This window comes from Terrapene carolina, unplaced genomic scaffold (genome assembly GCF_002925995.2).
Source record: "Terrapene carolina triunguis isolate 2854851 unplaced genomic scaffold, T_m_triunguis-2.0 Scaffold606, whole genome shotgun sequence".
NCBI classification, from domain to species: domain Eukaryota; kingdom Metazoa; phylum Chordata; order Testudines; family Emydidae; genus Terrapene; species Terrapene triunguis.
In genome coordinates, this window is record NW_020664957.1 from 276,814 (window position 1) to 295,767 (window position 18,954).

Sequence of the window (18,954 nt, forward strand, 5' to 3'; positions counted from 1 at the left end):
AAAAAAAAAAAAAAAAAAAAAAGCTGTGATCGCAATCTGCGGTGGCAATTCGGCGGGAGGTCCTTCGCTCTGAGCAGGAGTGAGGGACCGTCCGCCGAATTGTCGCTGAACAGCTGGACTTGCCGCCCCTCTCCGAAGTGGCCGCCCCAAGAACCTGCTTGGTAAGCTGGTGCCTGGAGCCGGCCCTGCCGAGTGCATGGGCTGGGGTGTAGTGTTCATGGTGTGTGTGTGTGTGGAGTTCTGTGTGGGATGTATGTGAGAGAGAGACATGTAGTTCTGGGGGAGTGGACGGGGGTGTAGTGCTCTGGCTGTGTGTCTAAGAAGCTGTAGCGCTCTGGGCATCTGTAGGAGGTGTGCGAGTGTGTAGCTAGGTGGGGGAAGGAGAGGGGTGTAGCACTATGTGTGTGTGGTGTGAGAGACAGAGAAGGTGTAGAACTGTGTGTGTGTCTGGGGGAGGGTGTGAAGTTGTGGAGGGGTGTAGCACTTTTGCTATGTGGTGTGAAGGGTGTAGCGCTCTGGCTGTGTGTCTAAGTGGGTGTCGCTCTCTGTGGGGGGAGGGCGTAGCTCTGTGGAGGAGAGGGGAGGGGTGCAGCACTGTGTGAGTGTGTAATTGTGTGTGTGCGTGTGGAAGAGTATATTGCAGGGGGGTGATGTATCTCTCTGGCCATGTGGGTGAGAAGGGTGTAGCTCTGTGGAGGTGGAGGGGAAGTAAGAAGTGTAGCTCTCTGGTCATGTGGATGGGGGGGGGGTGTAGAACTTTGGTGGGGGGTGATGGTGAAGCTCTGGGGCTATGGCTGTGGGTGGAAGGGGTGTAGCATTCAAGGGTGTGTGGTGTGTGTGTGGGAGGGTGTAGCTCTGTGGAGGAGGGGAGGGGGGGCTGTAACTCCCTGGCCATGTAGGTCAGAGGGGTGTAGCACTCTGTCTGTGGATGGGATGATGTAGTTCTGTGGAGGAGAGGAATGGAGAGCTGTAACTCCCTGGCCATGTGGATGGGAAAGGTGTAGCACTCTGGGTTTGTGTAGCTCTGTGGAGGAGGGGAAGGAAGGGGTGTAGCTCTCCAGCCAAGGGGTGGGAAGGGTGACTTGTGCTGTGCTGTAGGTCACACAGGCATGACCCTGGCTGTGGCTCTGCCCCTCATAGGTGCTGGCCTGGTTTGAGGAAGGCGAGGAGACAGTCACTGCATTCGTGGAGCCATTCGTCATTCTCCTGATCCTCATCGCCAATGCCATTGTAGGAGTCTGGCAGGTAACTAGGGGCCAGCGACCACCCCCTCTGTGTGCTAAGCAGGGTCAGGCCAGATCAGTACCTGGATGGGAGACTGCTGAAGTGACCCAGGAGATAGAGCAGGCGACTTAGAAGGGGTCACTGACATCAGTGTCTCATCCCAGAAGGGGGCTGCATCTTGGCACCAGCCATGGGCCCCTGTGCAAACAGCCCCAGTGCCCCACCCCAGAGGTGGCCGCACCTCAACACCAAGCGACGGATTGCTGTATAAACAGCCCCCTGCATCCCAACCCATATGTCAGTGCTGGTTGAGGGGGTCTCAGTACACCCAGACCCCGGGGGGCTGTGGGCAGGTGGGCGTGACTGTTTGTGCTGCCCTGGCAGGAGAGGAACGCTGAAAATGCCATCGAGGCCCTGAAGGAGTATGAACCCGAGATGGGCAAGGTGTACCGTGCAGACAGGAAATCTGTGCAGAGAATCAAGGCCCGGGACATGGTCCCTGGCGACATTGCCGAGGTGGCTGGTGAGTGTGTGGCCGTGAGCACATGGGGTTCACATGGGGTTCAAGGTGCCGAAGGCACCATGTTAAACACACCCTGTGCACTGAGGGTTGAAGGGTCAGGGATGACATCAGAATCATGCTGTTGCCATGATTACCCACAATGCCCTTGGAGGATCCCCAATGCTCCTCACCCTTCCCCTCTGCGAAGGTGTTAGGGGCTGTGGGGGCTGGCTAAGCAGGGCCTCCCAGCAGCTCTTGGCCTTGTTTACGGCCTGGCCCCGGCCTGCCCTGACCCCAGCTCGTGGGGCAGATGCAGCCTCGTTCTCCCTGTGCTGGGAGGCGGGTGTTTGGGAACAGACAGTCCCTGGCCCCGGCTGAAAGCGGAGCCCCGTGGAATCCCCTTTGCACTGCACTTGTTCAGTGACAGGTGTTCCGGGGCCTGGGCTGCAGCCAACGCTCCTATCATGCCACTGCCCCCCCAGCCTGGGGGGAGAGACCCTCTATCCCCCGCACCAACCCCGTCTCCGCCCCTCCCTGCAGGCTGGGGGGGATGACCTTATATCCCCCTTCCTAGTGCCCCCCAGCCGTGCCAGCCAGCCAGCCGGGAGCCCTGACCTCGCCATCTCCTTGAGAGCCCCCTGGGCAAAGCAGGGGGGGGGGGCTGAGGCGCCGGGCGCTCCTTCTATGGGCAGTGCCAAGCGGCCGGGGCGGCAGGAATGTGATGAGCCAGGTTTACGAGGACAGGGGCGGCAGGACATAGAGGGCACCGGGGAGGGGGAGGAGGGAGACACTTACTGAGCTGACAGGAAGGGTCCCAGCGCAGGGGGGCGGCTAGGGTTACACTGCCGGGGGGCCTGATCCCCGGCTGGAATAGAGGGGCTGGTGCCCCGGCTAGGGGTGGACAGTGAGAGAAGATCCAGCATTTCCTCTCCCTGTATAACCTCCTCCACATCCCTGGCTGTCTGGCTCCCTCCCACTGCGCATTCTCCTGGTGTTGTGTGTTGCTGACACGCAGGGGCCGTGTCCCCCCGGCTGCTGCTCCAACACTCTCAACCCAAAGTCACACAGCCCACTCACCCTTTTGCCCTGAGCGTCCCCTGCAGCCCTGTTGAGAGGGGGTGGGGTGCAGGGTCTGCCCCCCAGACTCTGGTAGTGGGGACACCCCTTCCCCCGTGTCCATCCATTACAGTGTGTCCTGTGCCTCTCCCTGCAGTGGGTGACAAGGTGCCAGCTGACATCCGGCTCCTCTCCATCAAATCCACCACCCTGCGTGTGGACCAATCCATCCTGACAGGTACAGGGCCTGGCGGGAGGGGGAGGGAGTGGGCAGAACCAGCCTGGAGAGCTGGGCTGAGGGGAAAAGAACTGGGGTGGGGGCTGGTCTGGGGTGGGAAAGAACTGGGCTGGGAGGGACAGAACTGCGGGGCAGCCAAAAGAAATTCAAGCTTGTGATTGTGAGTCTGTAGCCCTGAGGTGTGACTGTAGTCACTGTAGCTGGTCTATGTGGGTCTGGGGGGGCGTGTACGTTGGGGGGTGTCTGGGAGGTGTTTGTGTATGTGTCACTGTGTGGGTAGGGGTGTCTCTCTGGGTGACTTTGCCTCTCTGACTGTGTCTGTGTGTCGGTGGGTGGGTGAGTGGGTCGTGCGGGGGTGGAGGGAGGAGGGCATCTCTAAGTTCCTGTTCTGCTCCCTGTGTGTCCGTGTGTCTGGGCCCGTTTGCATCTGTGGGTGCCCATCTGTCCATGTGGTGGGGATGTCTGGGTGTCTGTCTGGCAGGACTCCTGGTGCCCTCGTCCCATGTGCTCAGCCCTCTCTGCTCCTCCTGCAGGTGAGTCTGTCTCTGTTATCAAGCACACGGACCCTATCCCGGACCCTCGCGCTGTCAACCAGGACAAGAAGAACATGCTCTTCTCAGTGAGTGTTGCACGAGGGCCTGAATATCACTCCCCCCATGCTGAGGGCTGCCCCCTGCCCTCCCAGCCAGAGAGTTGCCCCCCAGGTCACCCTCTGACATGGACTCCCAGGCCCTGTGCTCTCTTGGCTCCATATGGTCCCTGGGAGGACCCCCCTTCAGTGTGACAGTCCTTCTCGGGGGTCCACTCTGTCTCAGGGGTTAAGCCCTGGGCTCCAGCGCCTCCTGGATCCGCACCTTTCTCAGCCTTCAGCACGACTGTCTCTGCCATGGGCCCCCTCAGGGAGTCCCCTCGCTCTGGACCCCCGGGGCCTCCACTCCCAGAGGGAGCGATGCCCCCAGATCTGCAGCCTGCAGCGACTCTCAGCCAGCGTCACACAGGAGGTTTATTGAGCGTCTGAACCTACCCCAGGCAGTTCTCAGGGCCCTCGGGCCTGGCCAGTCTCAGCCCCGGCCAGCTGGGTCTGTCCCCATCCAGGTGGGCTCTGGCTGTTCTCTCTCCCCCAAGTCCAGCAGCCTCCTCCTTCCAGCCGAGCCTCCTATATCCCCTCCCCCTCGGCCCCTCCTCGTCCTTTGTGTTCGGTCCTGGGCAAACAGGTCACATGGGACCCCCTCTCTTCCATCCTTTGTTCCCCTCTGGCTGGAACCGGCTGGTCAGGTCTCTCCGCAGCCCATTGTCCTCCCAGTGGCCTGAACTGGCTGACTTCCAAGCTAGGGGGCCGGGAGGGTTCACGGTCACCAGTTGCTCGGGTATCCAAGCTCCAGGCCATTGTCTGGGGTCCAGGCTGCTAGGCGAGGTCACACCTGGTCTTCTGCAACAACAAACCCCCTCACCCACCCCCCTGTTACACACGGAGCATGCAGGGAAACTGAGGCACTCACAGTGTTCATGAAAACCATTAAGAAAACCATTAAGAAGATCCCCTGCTTCGTGTTATCCCCACCCTGCACCCCAGCTGGAGTCACCCCCATCCTGCACCCAGCCCAGAGCCCCCCCCCCCCGCCCCCCCCCCCCGGTCACCCCCCACCCTGCACCCCCACAACCAAAAGCTACAGCCCAGGGTCACCCCCAGACTAGAGACCTGCCCCTGGGGGTCACCAGTGCCCCCAGCCCTGCAGGACAGACAGAGCTTTGCCCCAGTCCCCTGTCCTGGGCTCCACGGGGTCTCCATGTACACTCCTTGTTGGTGCCGCTGCTTCTCCTCCCCTGCCAACACCCCTCGCTGCCTCCCCCTGCAGGGCACCAACGTGGCAGCTGGCAAGGCTGTGGGCATTGTCATTGCCACGGGGGTGGGCACCGAGATCGGGAAGATCCGGGATCAGATGGCGGCCACGGAGCAGGAGAAGACGCCGCTGCAGCAGAAGCTGGATGAGTTCGGGGAACAGCTCTCCAAGGTCATCTCGCTCATCTGCGTGGCCGTCTGGCTCATCAATATTGGCCACTTCAACGACCCCGTCCACGGCGGCTCCTGGATTCGCGGTGCCATCTACTACTTCAAGATCGCCGTGGCCCTGGCCGTGGCCGCCATTCCTGAAGGTCAGTCTGTGCGGCCGGCTGCGGGGCCTGGCGTCTGCCTGCCCTTCGGAGCCATTCCAGGGGCTGTGTGTCCGGGCTCCTTCTGAGTCCCAGCAGCCCTTGCTGCAGCCCTCTGGAGGTGAACAGATTCCAGCTGTTCCCAGCCCTGCTCCTTCCCGGTCCAGAGCAGGCACTGGCAGTGACTCCATGGTAACACGCTGGGCGTTAACCTCTGCTCCCCTCCCCTGCAGGTCTCCCCGCCGTCATCACCACCTGCCTGGCCCTGGGCACCCGCCGCATGGCCAAGAAGAACGCCATTGTCCGGAGCCTGCCGTCTGTGGAGACGCTGGGCTGCACCTCAGTCATCTGCTCTGACAAGACCGGCACCCTCACCACCAACCAGATGTCTGTGTGCAAGGTAAGGGGCGCCCCCCTCCCTGGACAGCCCCCCGCTGTGTTCCCACCCCACAGCCCCTTGGACCGCCCGCCCTGACCTGTCTCTCTCTGTCTCTTGGCAGATGTTTGTAGTTGAGAAGGTGGAGGGAGATGTCTGTTCCCTGAATGAGTTCAGCATCACCGGTTCCACCTACGCCCCTGAGGGAGAAGTGTGAGTGACCCCCGATATCCCCCTGACATCCCACGTCCCCTGACACTCCCAACCTCAGCATCCCTCATGGTCCCTGCCATCCCCAACATCTCCGGACCCCCAGCATTCCCCTGACCCCAACATCCACCATGGCCCTTGACATCCCCAACCCCAGCAACCCCTGTCCCCTGACATACCCCTAACCCCAGCATGCCCCGTGACCCCTATGTGACACACCCCAGGGTACAACCTGAACCACTAAACTGCTGTGTCCCCTTAACTCTCCAGCCCACGGTGCCTCTTACACGGCCTTGCCAGTGACAAGCAGCCTCTCTAGGCTCTGCGCACACACAGCCATAAGCATGTACAGTCATTCCCAGCAAAGTTACATGAATGGGCTCCCAACCACTCCTGAACTATGACCTGCAAATTCTTAGCCCTAGCCTTGCACCCCAGAAATGTGCATCTTACACTGCTCAGAACCCCCAGCCTGAACAGTGTACGCTCGTGAATAGTTCATCATTCCATCAAAGGGAATGATCGCGCACCAGCCTTTGTTAACCTGACTAGAGATTCCCCAAACACTTCAACTGGTTTAGATAAAACAATAAAACCAGTTTATTAATCAGAGAATGAGAGAGTTAAGTGATTATAAGTGTTAAGGCACAAAGGTCAGAATAGGTTACAGAAGAAATACAAGATAAACACACAACTATTTCCTAAATTTTACCCAGGCTAATAGTTTTAAACCAAAAAGGTTTCTCTCACCCAAAACTTTCAGCAGTCCGTGCTAACTGGAAAGCCTCCCAACCAGGACTCCCCCTCCCCCCGCCAGTTCTCCTATTGTCTTTCAAGCGATCTTACTGCCGTGAGTGGAGGTGGGGGAGGAGTGGTAATTTGTGTGTTCTCTATTCTTATACCCCAACCCCTTGTGCTGGAAAAATCCTTGCTGAGTCATGGGGTTAGGCAGTTCCATTGCATACGTAGTCTGCAAACTGTCCTTCATATGAATTGTAAATTCTTTTGCCTATACCTTCCCCCCGTCTTTTGAATGCCTGATTAAACAGGTAATGGCTCTCTAGCACTTGTGCTCATTCCTTTTGGTTTTTTTCTGGGGAGCTAGCCTGTGAGTGTTCTCCAGAATTACATCATATTTTAGCAACACACATATAGTAAAATCTCATCATTTTACATGCAGTGCTTTTACATACATTTTAACGGGACAATGATGTTCAGTATATTATGAGTTTTCAAATTATACCTCACAAGGTATACTTTGTACAAAATATATCATAACCATATAAAAGTGTTGAACGTGGGGGTACAGGTTGTCACACCCTGACACTCCCAGCCCCAGCATCCCCCATGACCCTGACATCCCTAACTCCAGCATCTCCCATGACCCTGATCTCCAGTATCCTCAGCCACCGTGCAACCCCCACACTCCCAGCATCCCCATGACTCCAGTCTGCCTCTGACCACCCCTCTGTGAAAACTTGTCATCATCCTTCTGTTGCTGCCAGTTGGTGTCCCCTCTCTCCCTCATCTCTGTGCACCCCTCTCTCCCCATCTCTGTGTGTCCCTGCCTCCCCCTCCCCATCTCTGTGCACCCCCCTTTCTTCCCCACATCTCATCTCCCCCTCACTCCCCTTCCCTGTGTCTCTGCAGACTGAAGAGTGACAAGCATGTGAAGGCTGGGCAGTACGATGGGCTGGTTGAACTGGCCACTATCTGTGCCCTCTGCAATGACTCCTCCCTGGATTACAATGAGGTGAACGCCCCGCATCCTACCTGGACCACCCTGCACCCCCCAGATCACCTTGCATCCTCCCATTCCCTGGCCTGCCTGAGTCACCCTGAACCCCCCAGGTCTCCCTGCACGCTCCCCCATTCCCCACTGCACCTGGGTCACCCTGAACCCCCCATTCTCCACCCCACATGGGTCACCCTGCATCCCCCAGGTCATCCTGCACCCCCCCATTTCCCACTCCAACTGGGTTACCCTGCACCCCGCATTCCCTGGCCTGCCTGGGTCACCCTGCACCCCCCAGGTCACCCTGCACCCCCCATTCCTGACCTGCCTTGGTCACCCTGCACCCCCCAGGTCACCCTGCATGCCGCATTCCCCACCCCGCTGGATCATCCTGCACCCCCCAGGTCATCCTGCACCCCGCATTCCCTATCCCGCCTGGATCACCTTGGATTCCCCCCTCCTGGGTCACCCTCACCCCCACCCTTCTCACTCCTACCTGGGCCCAGGGCCAGATTTAGGGATAGGCAGTCCAGGCGACCCCCTGGGGTGTCGGGCTTGTGGGGCGCTGGGCTCAGGGTGCTGTTTTCGTTGTTAGTAACAGGAGATGATGGAAGTCCTATTACTAAGGAATTAGCGGATTTACCGGAAGATAAGCAATGAAAATGTGAGGAAAGTGGTGGACAGTCATCCAGTTTTCCTGGCAGCATAAAGGCGAGTGAAGATAAAGAAGAATGTGGTTTACATGAAAAGGAGAGAAACGATAAAGAAGAATCAGCCTCCCACGATGAAACAGCAGTGAGAAAAATTGCACACCACAACTCAATACATCAGATCTTGCTTTATGGACGGCGATCCTAAACTTTGCCAATATGGATCATACAATTCTGAATGGGGCCAGGGAAAATCGAGGATATGATATTTCCAGTAAATGAGCAGAAATGACACTTCTCAAAGTCATGCTGCGATACAGTGCTCGAGAATGGTGAGAAACTGAATTGGCGTTGGCTAGTTTACTTGAAAGCAACTGACAAAGTGTTCTGGTTTTGTTGCAAAACATTTGACAAGAATGCCAACTTGTTGCTTGCATTTTCTGGGTACAGTTACTGGCATAACTTAGCTGATGTTCTGAAGCAACACAACATGAAAAGTCACTCAGCCATTTTACAGCCTACTCCAAATGGATGGAGGTCGAGTCCAGGCTCAAGCTAAATAAATGCACAGGTGCAGAAAACCAGCGCATTAGTAATGTAGCAACTTAGCATTGGAGGAACATGCTCAAGCGTCTGATCTCAATTACCCTCTTTCTCATAGGCATAGATTGACTGTTATATTGCGGGGGGGGGGGGGGCAAACCACACACTGAAGCCAGTTCCCTTGGCTCACTGGCTTGGGGGACGGGACGGCTTAAAAGGGGAGCTCCAGCTGCTGCGTTGCTGCTCCCTGCTGGGGCGGCGGCTGCTGTCCTGGGGACGCTACAAGCCAAGCTCCTGCTTCCCACCCCCCACCGCCCATTCCCGTATCCCCTTCTCTTCCCCATCCCCTCCCCCTCCCACTTCCACTCCACACTGTCCCATGCCCCATATCCCTCCCTTTCTCTTCCCCTGCCCCATCCCACCCTCTTCCGCACTGTCTCTTTCCTCCACCCCACCTCTTGCCCTGCCCCTGCCCCCACAGGCACTCACACTTGTGCAGGAAACAGGCAGGCATTAGGACCCAGGAGGCAGCATGCAGCTGCCAAGGCAGAGACCTGGAGAACAGCTGCTCCATGTGCAGAGGGTGGGAGGGGGAGGCACAGTATGGGAAGGACAGAGCCCCTCCTGCTCGCAGAAATGGGGGCGTGAAATGACACATGACCCCATGTAACTCTCCCCACCTCACCTCTTTTGGGGGGGGGCAATGCCCTCCCTACCCCCTCCCCACCCCCCAACTACACCGATGCTCTTCCTTGCAAAGAATAATTTATCTTTCCGGGGCTCCTCAGATAAGTTGTTCATTGAACATAACGGAATTTCCTCGGTTTGGTAGAGCTCTTTGGGAAATACGATGATGTCATGCCTGAGCACCTACGATGAGTAGTTTGAAAAGAAGCAATGGACCATTACTGTAGCAAAACAATTCGAAATGAATTGATTAACTTTATGGAAAGGAAGGTGCTTCATATCATATTGATCTAGCTCAGCAAAGCGAAGTTCTACGCTGTAATAAGGGGCTGCACTCCCAGCAGTCACAGTCAGATTTGCTGACAATGAGGATGGCTGTATCCAAGTAAAGGAACACTGCATCTGTTTCCGGTCTGTGGCTGACTCTACTGGAAAAGGCCTAACAGAACTATTTATGAATGTTTTGAATGAGAATAAAATAAGATGAGATTGCACCCTCAGCACGTTCGCAGATGACACTAAGCTAGAGGGAGAGGTAGATATGCTGGAGGGTCGGAATAATGTCCAGAGTGACCTAGACAAATTGGAGGATTGGGCCAAAATAAATCTGATGACAAAGACAAGTGCAGAGTCCTGCACTTAGGATGGAAGAATCCCAGGCACTGCTACAGGCTGTGGACCAACTGGCTAAGCGGCAGTTCTGCAGAAAAGGACCTGGGGGTTACAGTGGACGAGAAGCTGGATAGCAGTCAACAGTGTGCCCTTGTTGCCAAGAAGGCTAATGGCATATTGGGCTGCATTAGTAGGAGCATTGTGAACAGATCGAGGGAAGTGATTATTCCCCTCTATTCAGCACTGGTCAGGCCACATCTGGAGTATTGCATCCAGTTTTGGGCCTCCCACTACAGAAAGGATGTGGACAAGTTGGAGAGAGTCCAGCGGAGGGCAACAAAAATGATTAGGGGGCTGGGGCACATGACTTATGGGGAGAGGCTGAGGGAACTGGGATTATTTAGTCTCCAGAAGAGAAGAGTGAGGGGGGATTTGATAGCAGCCTTCAACTACCTGAAAGGGGGCTCCAAAGAGGATGGAGCTCGGCTGTTCTCAATGGTAGCAGATGACAGAACAAGGAGTAATGGTCTCAAGTTGTAGTGGGGGAGGTCTAGGTTGGATATTAGGAAAAACTATTTCACTAGGAGGGTGGTGAAGCACTGGAATGGGTTACCTAGGGAGGTGGTGGAATCTCCATCCTTAGAGATTTTTAAGGCCTGGCTTGACAAAGCCCTGGCTGGGATGATTTAGTTGGGGATTCGTCCTGCTTTGAGCAGGGGGTTGGACTAGATGATGTCCTGAGGTCCCTTTCAATCCTCATATTCTGTGATTCTATGAAAGCTTCAGGACTGCTGTGGCCACAGCTACGACAATGGCACGAACATGAAGGGAAGAAACAATGGTTTTCAGGCAAGGATCCTTGCACTGAATCCAAGGGCTTTCTTCATGCCTTGTGGCTGCCATTCCCTCAACCTGGTTATGTCAGACGCAGCATCGTCATCTTTAGATTCAGTATCTCTCTTTGGAGTACTGCAGAGGATATACGCCTGGTTTTCAGCATCAACTATCAGGCGGAAGATCCTCACGGACAATTTTACGAATCGAACGGTGAAGCCGCTAAGTGACACTCGCTGGGAGAGTCACATTGACAGTGTGAGGCCAGTGGGGTACCAAGTGACTGAGGTTTACAATGACTGATGGAACTGGCGCAGTCGAGTAAAGCCAAGACTGGAATGCAGCATGAGGTGCAAAGCCTGGCAAACCAGATCACTGACTTCAAATGTCTGGTCTCAATTGTAGTTTGGCCCAATATCCTGTTCCAAGCAAACGTTGTAAGCACGGCATTAGAAACTCAATCGATGGACATTGCAATCGCTACTACTTTGATGAGAAGCTGCCTTGATTTCGCTGTGGCCTAAAGAGACCAAGGATTTGAAGATGTCCTCACTGCTGCCAAAGAAATGGCAGAAAACTTAGGAGTTGAGCCTGTCTTAAAGGAAACTCGTATTCACCGGAAGAAGAGACAGTTTGGTTACGAGGGTAGAGATGAGGTGATGGGATGCTCAGAAGAAAAATTCAAGAGGGAGTTTTTTTGCTCACTCATTGACACTGCTCGAGTGTCCAACGAAGAAAGGTTTGGACAAGTGAAGCACCACAAAAAGATCTGGGGGTGGGGGGGTGGTATGACCTTAATAACCTGCTGGCGGACAGGAAAACACTCTTGAACAATTGTACGGACCTTCACTGGACACTGATACATGGGGAATATTCGGACGTCAATGACAAAGACTTCTATGTCAAATTGGACAACATCCATAACATTTTACCACTTGGGAAGCGCTCTCCACTCCAACTTCTCCAATTCATTCATGATGCAGAGCTAAAAGACTCTTTTCCTAATGTGTGGATAGCTTTGAGGAGTCTGCTCATGCTGCCGGTCACAGTCGTGAGTGCTGAGTGCAGCTTTTCAAAACTCAGGCTCATTAAAACACATCTTCGATCGATGACGGCCAACGAGAGATTGATATCGCTTGCTGTTTTATCACTTGAAAATACCATTGGCCAGTCTTTGGATCTCTCTGATGCTGTGCTTCAGTTCGCAAGGGCAAAGGCGAGAAAAGCGACCTTTTGAACCAAAGAACTAGGGTTAACATTCTAACCCTGTCAACTACTGTAACACTATTTAATACAGGTCCACCCAATGTCAGTGCACAGTTCAATTTCTTGATGTTAGTACATTTCAGTTATTCTTAAAATTAAAAAGTTTCTATAAGTTTAGAGGAAACAATTTTTTTTATTTGCCTATATATCGCCTGAATAAATACAGATTTTACAGACCCTAGCGTGCAAATTTATCGTCTTATATGATGGGGATAAATCATGCATACACATTGTGCTTCAAAGTTGTGAAATGGGCTACAAATGCAATAAAATATAAAGTATTCAGAAGTTTAACAAATGTGGGGGGTGGGGGGGCTGAAGATGCTCCTCTCCTGGGGTAACATTTAGTCTAGTGCCATCCCTACCTGGGCCACCTGCATCCCCCATCTCGCTGCCCACCTGCCAGTATTACCCAGATCCTGCATGCCCACCCTGCTGCCTGGACACGCCCGTCCCTGACCTGCTGCATGTACTTCCAGGCCAAGGGTGCCTATGAGAAGGTGGGGGAAGCCACCGAGACGGCGCTGACCTGCCTGGTGGAGAAGATGAATGTTTTCAACACAGATGTGCGGAGCCTGTCCAAGGTGGAGCGTGCCAATGCCTGCAACTCTGTAAGTGTTCATCCACTAGGACCTTTGCCCCAGATACCACCCCACTGCCCCCTCCAGGACCCTCCAATGCCCCCTCCTCACCATGCCAATGCCTGCATCTCTGAGCATTTGCCCACCTACTACCCATGCCCCCCCACTCTGCCCCCCTGCCTGGCCCAGCAGGAGACCTGTTGTGCTGGGCTCCCCAGGGGTACACACTCTCCTGGTCTGGTCTCATTTTCCCTGTGGTCCCTGAGTCAGGGGGGAGGAGCTGCCCTGGGCTCCATGTCCAGTGCTTTTTGGGGATCACTGCTCCCCCATTAGCCCCTGTTCTGCCCCCCCAGGTGATTAAGCAGCTGATGAAGAAGGAGTTCACCCTGGAGTTCTCCCGCGACAGGAAGTCCATGTCCGTATACTGCTCCCCCGCTAAGGCCTCCCGCGCAGCTGTCAGCAACAAGATGTTCATCAAGGTCAGTGCCAGTCTCCCATACCCTGGGTATCCCCCAGCTGCCTCCTCTCATTCCCACGGTAACCAGGGTACCAGGGTAACCCCAGCTGCCTCCTTTCATTCCCACGGTAACCAGGGTACCCCGGCTATCTCCCCAGACACCTCCTCTCATTCCCATGTTAACCAGGGTGCTCAGTGTCACAGAGCTATGGTGGGTTGAATACTCTGTCTTTTATCCAAACCCTTTGGAAATGCCCCTATTATTTACTAGGCCTAGGTCTAGCTTGTCATCGGCGGAGCCACATGGCCCCACAATTCTGAGAAGGGGCCTCTGGCCACCAGCCTCCCTATGTCTCTCGGTGAGCTCCTGCGAGTCAGAGAGCCACAGCCAGTGGAGAACTGAGTTGTCCAGTGCAGCCTGTTCCCAAAGCTCCATCTGTCTGGGCCTGTCCTGTTCTCGCTCTATCCCCGCCGGGCTCTGTCATAGATTCATAGATTCTAGGACTGGAAGGGACCTCGAGAGGTCATCGAGTCCAGTCCCCTGCCCTCATGGCAGGACCAAATACTGTCTAGACCATCCCTGATAGACATTTATCTAACCTACTCTTAAATATCTCCAGAGATGGAGATTCCACAACCTCCCTAGGCAATTTATTTCAGTGTTTAACCACCCTGACAGTTAGGAACTTTTTCCTAATGTCCAACCTAAACTTCCCTTGCTGCAGGTTAAGCCCATTGCTTCTTGTTCTATCCTTAGAGGCTAAGGTGAACAAGTTTTCTCCCTCCTCCTTATGACACCCTTTTAGATACCTGAAAACTGCTATCATGTTCCCTCTCAGTCTTCTCTTTTCCAAACTAAACAAACCCAATTATTTCAGCCTTCCTTCATAGGTCATGTTCTCAAGACCTTTAATCATTCTTGTTGCTCTTCTCTGGACCCTTTCCAATTTCTCCACATCTTTCTTGAAATGCGGTGCCCAGAACTGGACACAATACTCCAGTTGAGGCCTAACCAGCGCAGAGTAGAGCGGAAGAATGACTTCTCGAGTCTTGCTCACAACATACCTGTTAATACATCCCAGAATCATGTTTGCTTTTTTTGCAACAGCATCACACTGTTGACTCATATTTAGCTTGTGGTCCACTATAACCCCTAGATCCCTTTCTGCCGTACTCCTTCCTAGACAATCTCTTCCCATTCTGTATGTGTGAAACTGATTTTTCCTTCCTAAGTGGAGAACTTTGCATTTGTCTTTGTTAAACTTCATCCTGTTTACCTCAGACCATTTCTCCAATTTGTCCAGATCATTTTGAATTATGACCCTGTCCTCCAAAGCAGTTGCAATCCCTCCAAGTTTGGTATCATCTGCAAACTTAATAAGCGTACTTTCTATGCCAATATTTAAGTCGTTAATGAAGATATTGAACAGAGCCGGTCCCAGAACAGACCCCTGCGGAACCCCACTTGTTATGCCTTTCCAGCAGGATTGGGAACCATTAATAACAACTCTCTGAGTACGGTTATCCAGCCAGTTATGCACCCACCTTATAGTAGCCCCATCTAAATTGTATTTGCCTAGTTTATCGATAAGAATATCATGCGAGACCGTATCAAATGCCTTACTAAAGTCTAGGTATACCACATCCACAGCTTCTCCCTTATCCACAAGACTCGTTATCCTATCAAAGAAAGCTATCAGATTGGTTTGACACAATTTGTTCTTTACAAATCCATGCTGGCTATTCCCTATCACCTTACCACCTTCCAAGTGTTTGCAGATGATTTCCTTAATTACTTGCTCCATTATCTTCCTTGGCACAGAAGTTAAACTAACTGGTCTGTAGTTTCCTGGGTTGTTTTTATTTCCCTTTTTATAGATGGGCACTATATTTGCCCTTTTCCAGTCTTCTGGAATCTCTCCCGTCTCCCATGATTTTCCAAAGATAATAGCTAGAGGCTCAGATACCTCCTCTATTAGCTCCTTGAGTATTCTAGGATGCATTTCATCAGGCCCTGGTGACTTGCAGGCATCTAACTTTTCTAAGTGATTTTTAACTTGTTCTTTTTTATTTTATCTGCTAAACCTACCCCCTTCCCATTAGCATTCACTATGTTAGGCATTCCTTCAAACTTCTCGGTGAAGACCGAAACAAAGAAGTCATTAAGCATCTCTGCCATTTCCAAGTTTCCTGTTACTGTTTCTCCCTCTTCACTGAGTAGTGGGCCTACCCTGTCTTTGGTCTTCCTCTTGCTTCTAATGTATTGATAAAAAGTCTTCTTGTTTCCCTTTATTCCTGTAGCTAGTTTGAGCTCATTTTGTGCCTTTGCTTTGCTAATCTTGCCCCTGCATTCCTGTGTTGTTTGCCTATATTCATCCTTTGTAATCTGTCCTAGTTTCCATTTTTTATAGGACTCCTTTTTATTTTTTAGATCATGCAAGATCTCGTGGTTAAGCCAAGGTGGTCTTTTGCCACATTTTCTATCTTTCCTAACCAGCGGAACAGCTTGCTTTTGGGCCCTTAATAATGTCCCTTTGAAAAACTGCCAACTCTCCTCAGTTGTTTTTCCCCTCAGTCTTGATTCCCATGGGACCTTACCTATCAGCTATCTGAGCTTACCAAAATCCGCCTTCCTGAAATCCATTGTCTCTATTTTGCTGTACTCCCTTCTACCCTTCCTTAGAATTGCAAACTCTGTGATTTCATGATCACTTTCACCCAAGCTGCCTTCTACTTTCAAATTCTCAATGAGTTCCTCCCTATTTGTTAAAATCAAGTCTAGAAGAGCTTCCCCCCGAGTAGCTTTTTCAATCTTCTGAAATAAAAAGTTGTCTGCAATGCAGTCCAAGAATTTGTTGGATAGTCTGTGCCCCGCTGTGTTATTTTCCCAACATATATTTGGATAGTTGAAGTCCCCCATCACCACCAAATCTTGGGCTTTGGATGATTTTGTTAGTTGTTTAAAAAAAGCCTCATCCACCTCTTCCACCTGGTTAGATGGCCTATAGTAGACTCCTAGCATATCACCCTTGTTTTTTACCCCTTTTAGCCTAACCCAGAGACTCTCAACACTTCCGTCTCCTATGTCCATCTCCACCTCAGTCCAAGTGTGTACATTTTTAATATATAAGGCAACACCTCCTCCCTTTTTCCCCTGTCTATCCTTCCTGAGCAAGCTGTACCCATCCACACGAACATTCCAATCATGAGTATTATCCCACCAAGTTTCAGTGGTGCCAACAATGTCATAGCTGTATTTATTTATTAGCACTTCCAGTTCTTCCTGTTTATTACCCATACTTCTCGCATTTGTATATAAGCATCTAAGATACTGGTTCGATCTTGCCTCCCAGTTTTGCCCTGACCCTCCTTTCTCTCTGCCATTATAGCCCACACTCCCTCTTGTTTCCGACGCATCTCCCAGGTCTCCATGTTCCCCACTTACCTGTGGGCTTTGCTCACCTGTCCCCATTGAACCTAGTTTAAAGCCCTCCTCACTAGGTCTCTCACTCTGTCCATCTGTCTCTCGCTCTGTCTGGCCGTCTCTTGCTCTGTCTGTCCATCTCTCACTCTGTCCCCGCTGCGCTCCAGCCGTCCGCCTCTCTCTATGTCGGTCCGTCCCTCGCTCTGTCCGTCCTTCCGTCCGTCCATCTCTCTCTCTCTCTCTCTCTCTCTCACGTTCTTGCTCCCAAAGGGTGCCCCTGAGGGGGTTATCGACCGCTGTAACTATGTCCGAGTGGGCACCACCCGTGTCCCCCTCACACCCCTGGTGAAAGACAAGATCTTGACTGTCATCAAGGAGTGGGGGACGGGGCGGGACACACTGCGCTGCCTGGCCCTGGCCACACGTGACACCCCCCCAAGGAGAGAGGACATGGTGCTGGAGGACTCCACCAAGTTTGTCGAGTATGAGGTCAGGTTCAGGCCTCCCCCGAGGGTCTGGTGGGGCAGTGGTTGGGGGGGGGTCAGTGCTGGTTGGGACAGTGGTTGGGGGGTCAGATGGGGCTTGGTTGGGGGAGGGTTTGGGGAGATGGAAGCAGGGGTTGGTTGGGGACTGGGAGTGGGGAGACTGGGGGGTTGTTTGGGGAGTAGTTCGGGGAATGGGGGAGGGGTGGATGGGGTGTGGTTTGGGGGTGAGTGTGGGGGTGTGGTTGGGGGGATAGGGCAGGGGTGGTTGGGGTGTGGTTAGGGGATGGGGCAGGGGTTGGTTGGAGGGATTAGGGTGGGGGCGATTGGGGGTGAGGATGGGGGCATGGTTGGGGAAATGGGGCGGGGTGGTTGGGGTGTGTTTGGGAGATGGGGGTGAGGGTTGGTTGGGAGAGTGGGGGTGTGGTTGGGGGCTGGGAGTATGGTTAAGGGCATGGATGCGGGAGAGGATGGAGGTTGATTAGAGCACGGTTGAGGGCTGGGGGACGGGTTGGGGCATGATTGGTGGATGGGGCAGGGGTGGTTGGTGGATGGGGGTTGGTTGGGGAGTGATTGGGGGATGGGGCAGTGGTTGGTTGGGGTGTGGTGAGCGGATTGGGGATGGGATGGGGATGGTTGGGGGATGGGGGTTGGTTGGGGATGGGGCAGTGGTTGGTTGGGGTGTGGTGGGGGATGGGGTCTGGTTGGGGGTTGGTTGGGGATGGGTTGGGGGATGGGGCAGTGGTTGGTTGGGGTGTGGTGGGGGGATTGGGGCTGGTTAGGGATGGGATGGGGCTGGTTGGGGCATGGTTGGGGGATGGGGGGTGGTTGGGGGATGGGGGTTGCTTGGGGCGTGGTTGGAAGGTTGCTATGGGCCCAGCATGTGCTAATGGCTCCCCCCCAAAGGTGGACCTGACCTTTGTGGGCTGCGTGGGGATGCTGGACCCACCCCGGAAGGAGGTGATGGGCTCCATCCAGCTGTGCCGTGACGCCGGCATCCGTGTCATCATGATCACGGGGGACAACAAGGGCACGGCCATTGCCATCTGCCGCCGCATCGGGATCTTCACTGAGGACGAGGAGGTGACGGGCAGGGCCTACACAGGCCGCGAGTTCGACGACCTGCCCCCCGCCGAGCAGCGGGAGGCCTGTAAGCGGGCCTGCTGCTTCGCCCGTGTCGAGCCCGCCCACAAGTCCAAGATCGTGGAGTTCCTGCAGTCCTTTGACGAGATCACAGCCATGGTGAGGGGGGACTCCAGGGGGGTGAGGACAGGATCACTGGGGTGGGGGCAGAGAGCAGGGGAAGGGAAGAGGCCATGGCGGGGGCAGAGAGGCTGTGCTAAGGGACTGTGTGCTTGGGGGTCAGCGGGGTTTGGGGATCCCACACTCAGTGGCTTACCCCACACTCACACACAGACAGGCGACGGGGTGAATGACGCCCCTGCACTGAAGAAGGCCGAGATTGGCATCGCCATGGGCTCTGGCACGGCCGTGGCCAAGACGGCCTCTGAGATGGTCCTGGCTGACGACAACTTCTCCACCATCGTGTCCGCCGTGGAGGAGGGCAGGGCCATCTACAACAACATGAAGCAGTTCATTCGCTACCTCATTTCCTCCAATGTGGGCGAGGTCGTCTGGTGAGTGCCCTGCCCCCCGACTGCGACCATCCTGTCCCATCAACCCACCACTAGCCATGCCAGCCTTCCCCTCCCCCAGCCACGCCACCCTCCCCTCCCCCTCCCCCCCCCCGCCCCGCCCCCCCCCCAGCCACACCAGTCTTCCCCTTCCCTCCCCTCTCCTCAGCCATGCCAGCCCTTCCCCTCCCCTCCCTTCTCCTCTCCCAGCCACACCACTCTTCCCCTCCCCTCCTCAAGCCACGCCAGCCGTCCCCTCCCCCAGCCACACCAGCCTTCTTTTCCCCTCCCT

At 54.2% G+C, this 18,954-nt stretch overlaps 1 protein-coding gene across 2 annotated transcripts in view; it reads left to right on the forward strand.

Annotated features, from left to right (window-relative positions):
• The window catches only part of ATP2A1 (ATPase sarcoplasmic/endoplasmic reticulum Ca2+ transporting 1), a 33,144-nt gene that overhangs the window by 8,944 nt on the left and 5,246 nt on the right, over positions 1-18,954 (forward strand). For both annotated transcript variants that reach the window (XM_026659207.2, XM_026659206.2), the window contains exons 4-16: positions 1,141-1,245; positions 1,609-1,747; positions 2,940-3,020; positions 3,554-3,639; positions 4,877-5,174; positions 5,405-5,571; positions 5,672-5,760; positions 7,408-7,510; positions 12,564-12,695; positions 13,019-13,144; positions 16,817-17,035; positions 17,935-18,270; positions 18,445-18,665. In XM_026659207.2, the coding sequence (XP_026514992.1) occupies positions 1,141-1,245; positions 1,609-1,747; positions 2,940-3,020; positions 3,554-3,639; positions 4,877-5,174; positions 5,405-5,571; positions 5,672-5,760; positions 7,408-7,510; positions 12,564-12,695; positions 13,019-13,144; positions 16,817-17,035; positions 17,935-18,270; positions 18,445-18,665 (2,102 nt within the window). The remainder of the gene's footprint in view (positions 1-1,140; positions 1,246-1,608; positions 1,748-2,939; positions 3,021-3,553; positions 3,640-4,876; positions 5,175-5,404; positions 5,572-5,671; positions 5,761-7,407; positions 7,511-12,563; positions 12,696-13,018; positions 13,145-16,816; positions 17,036-17,934; positions 18,271-18,444; positions 18,666-18,954) is intronic.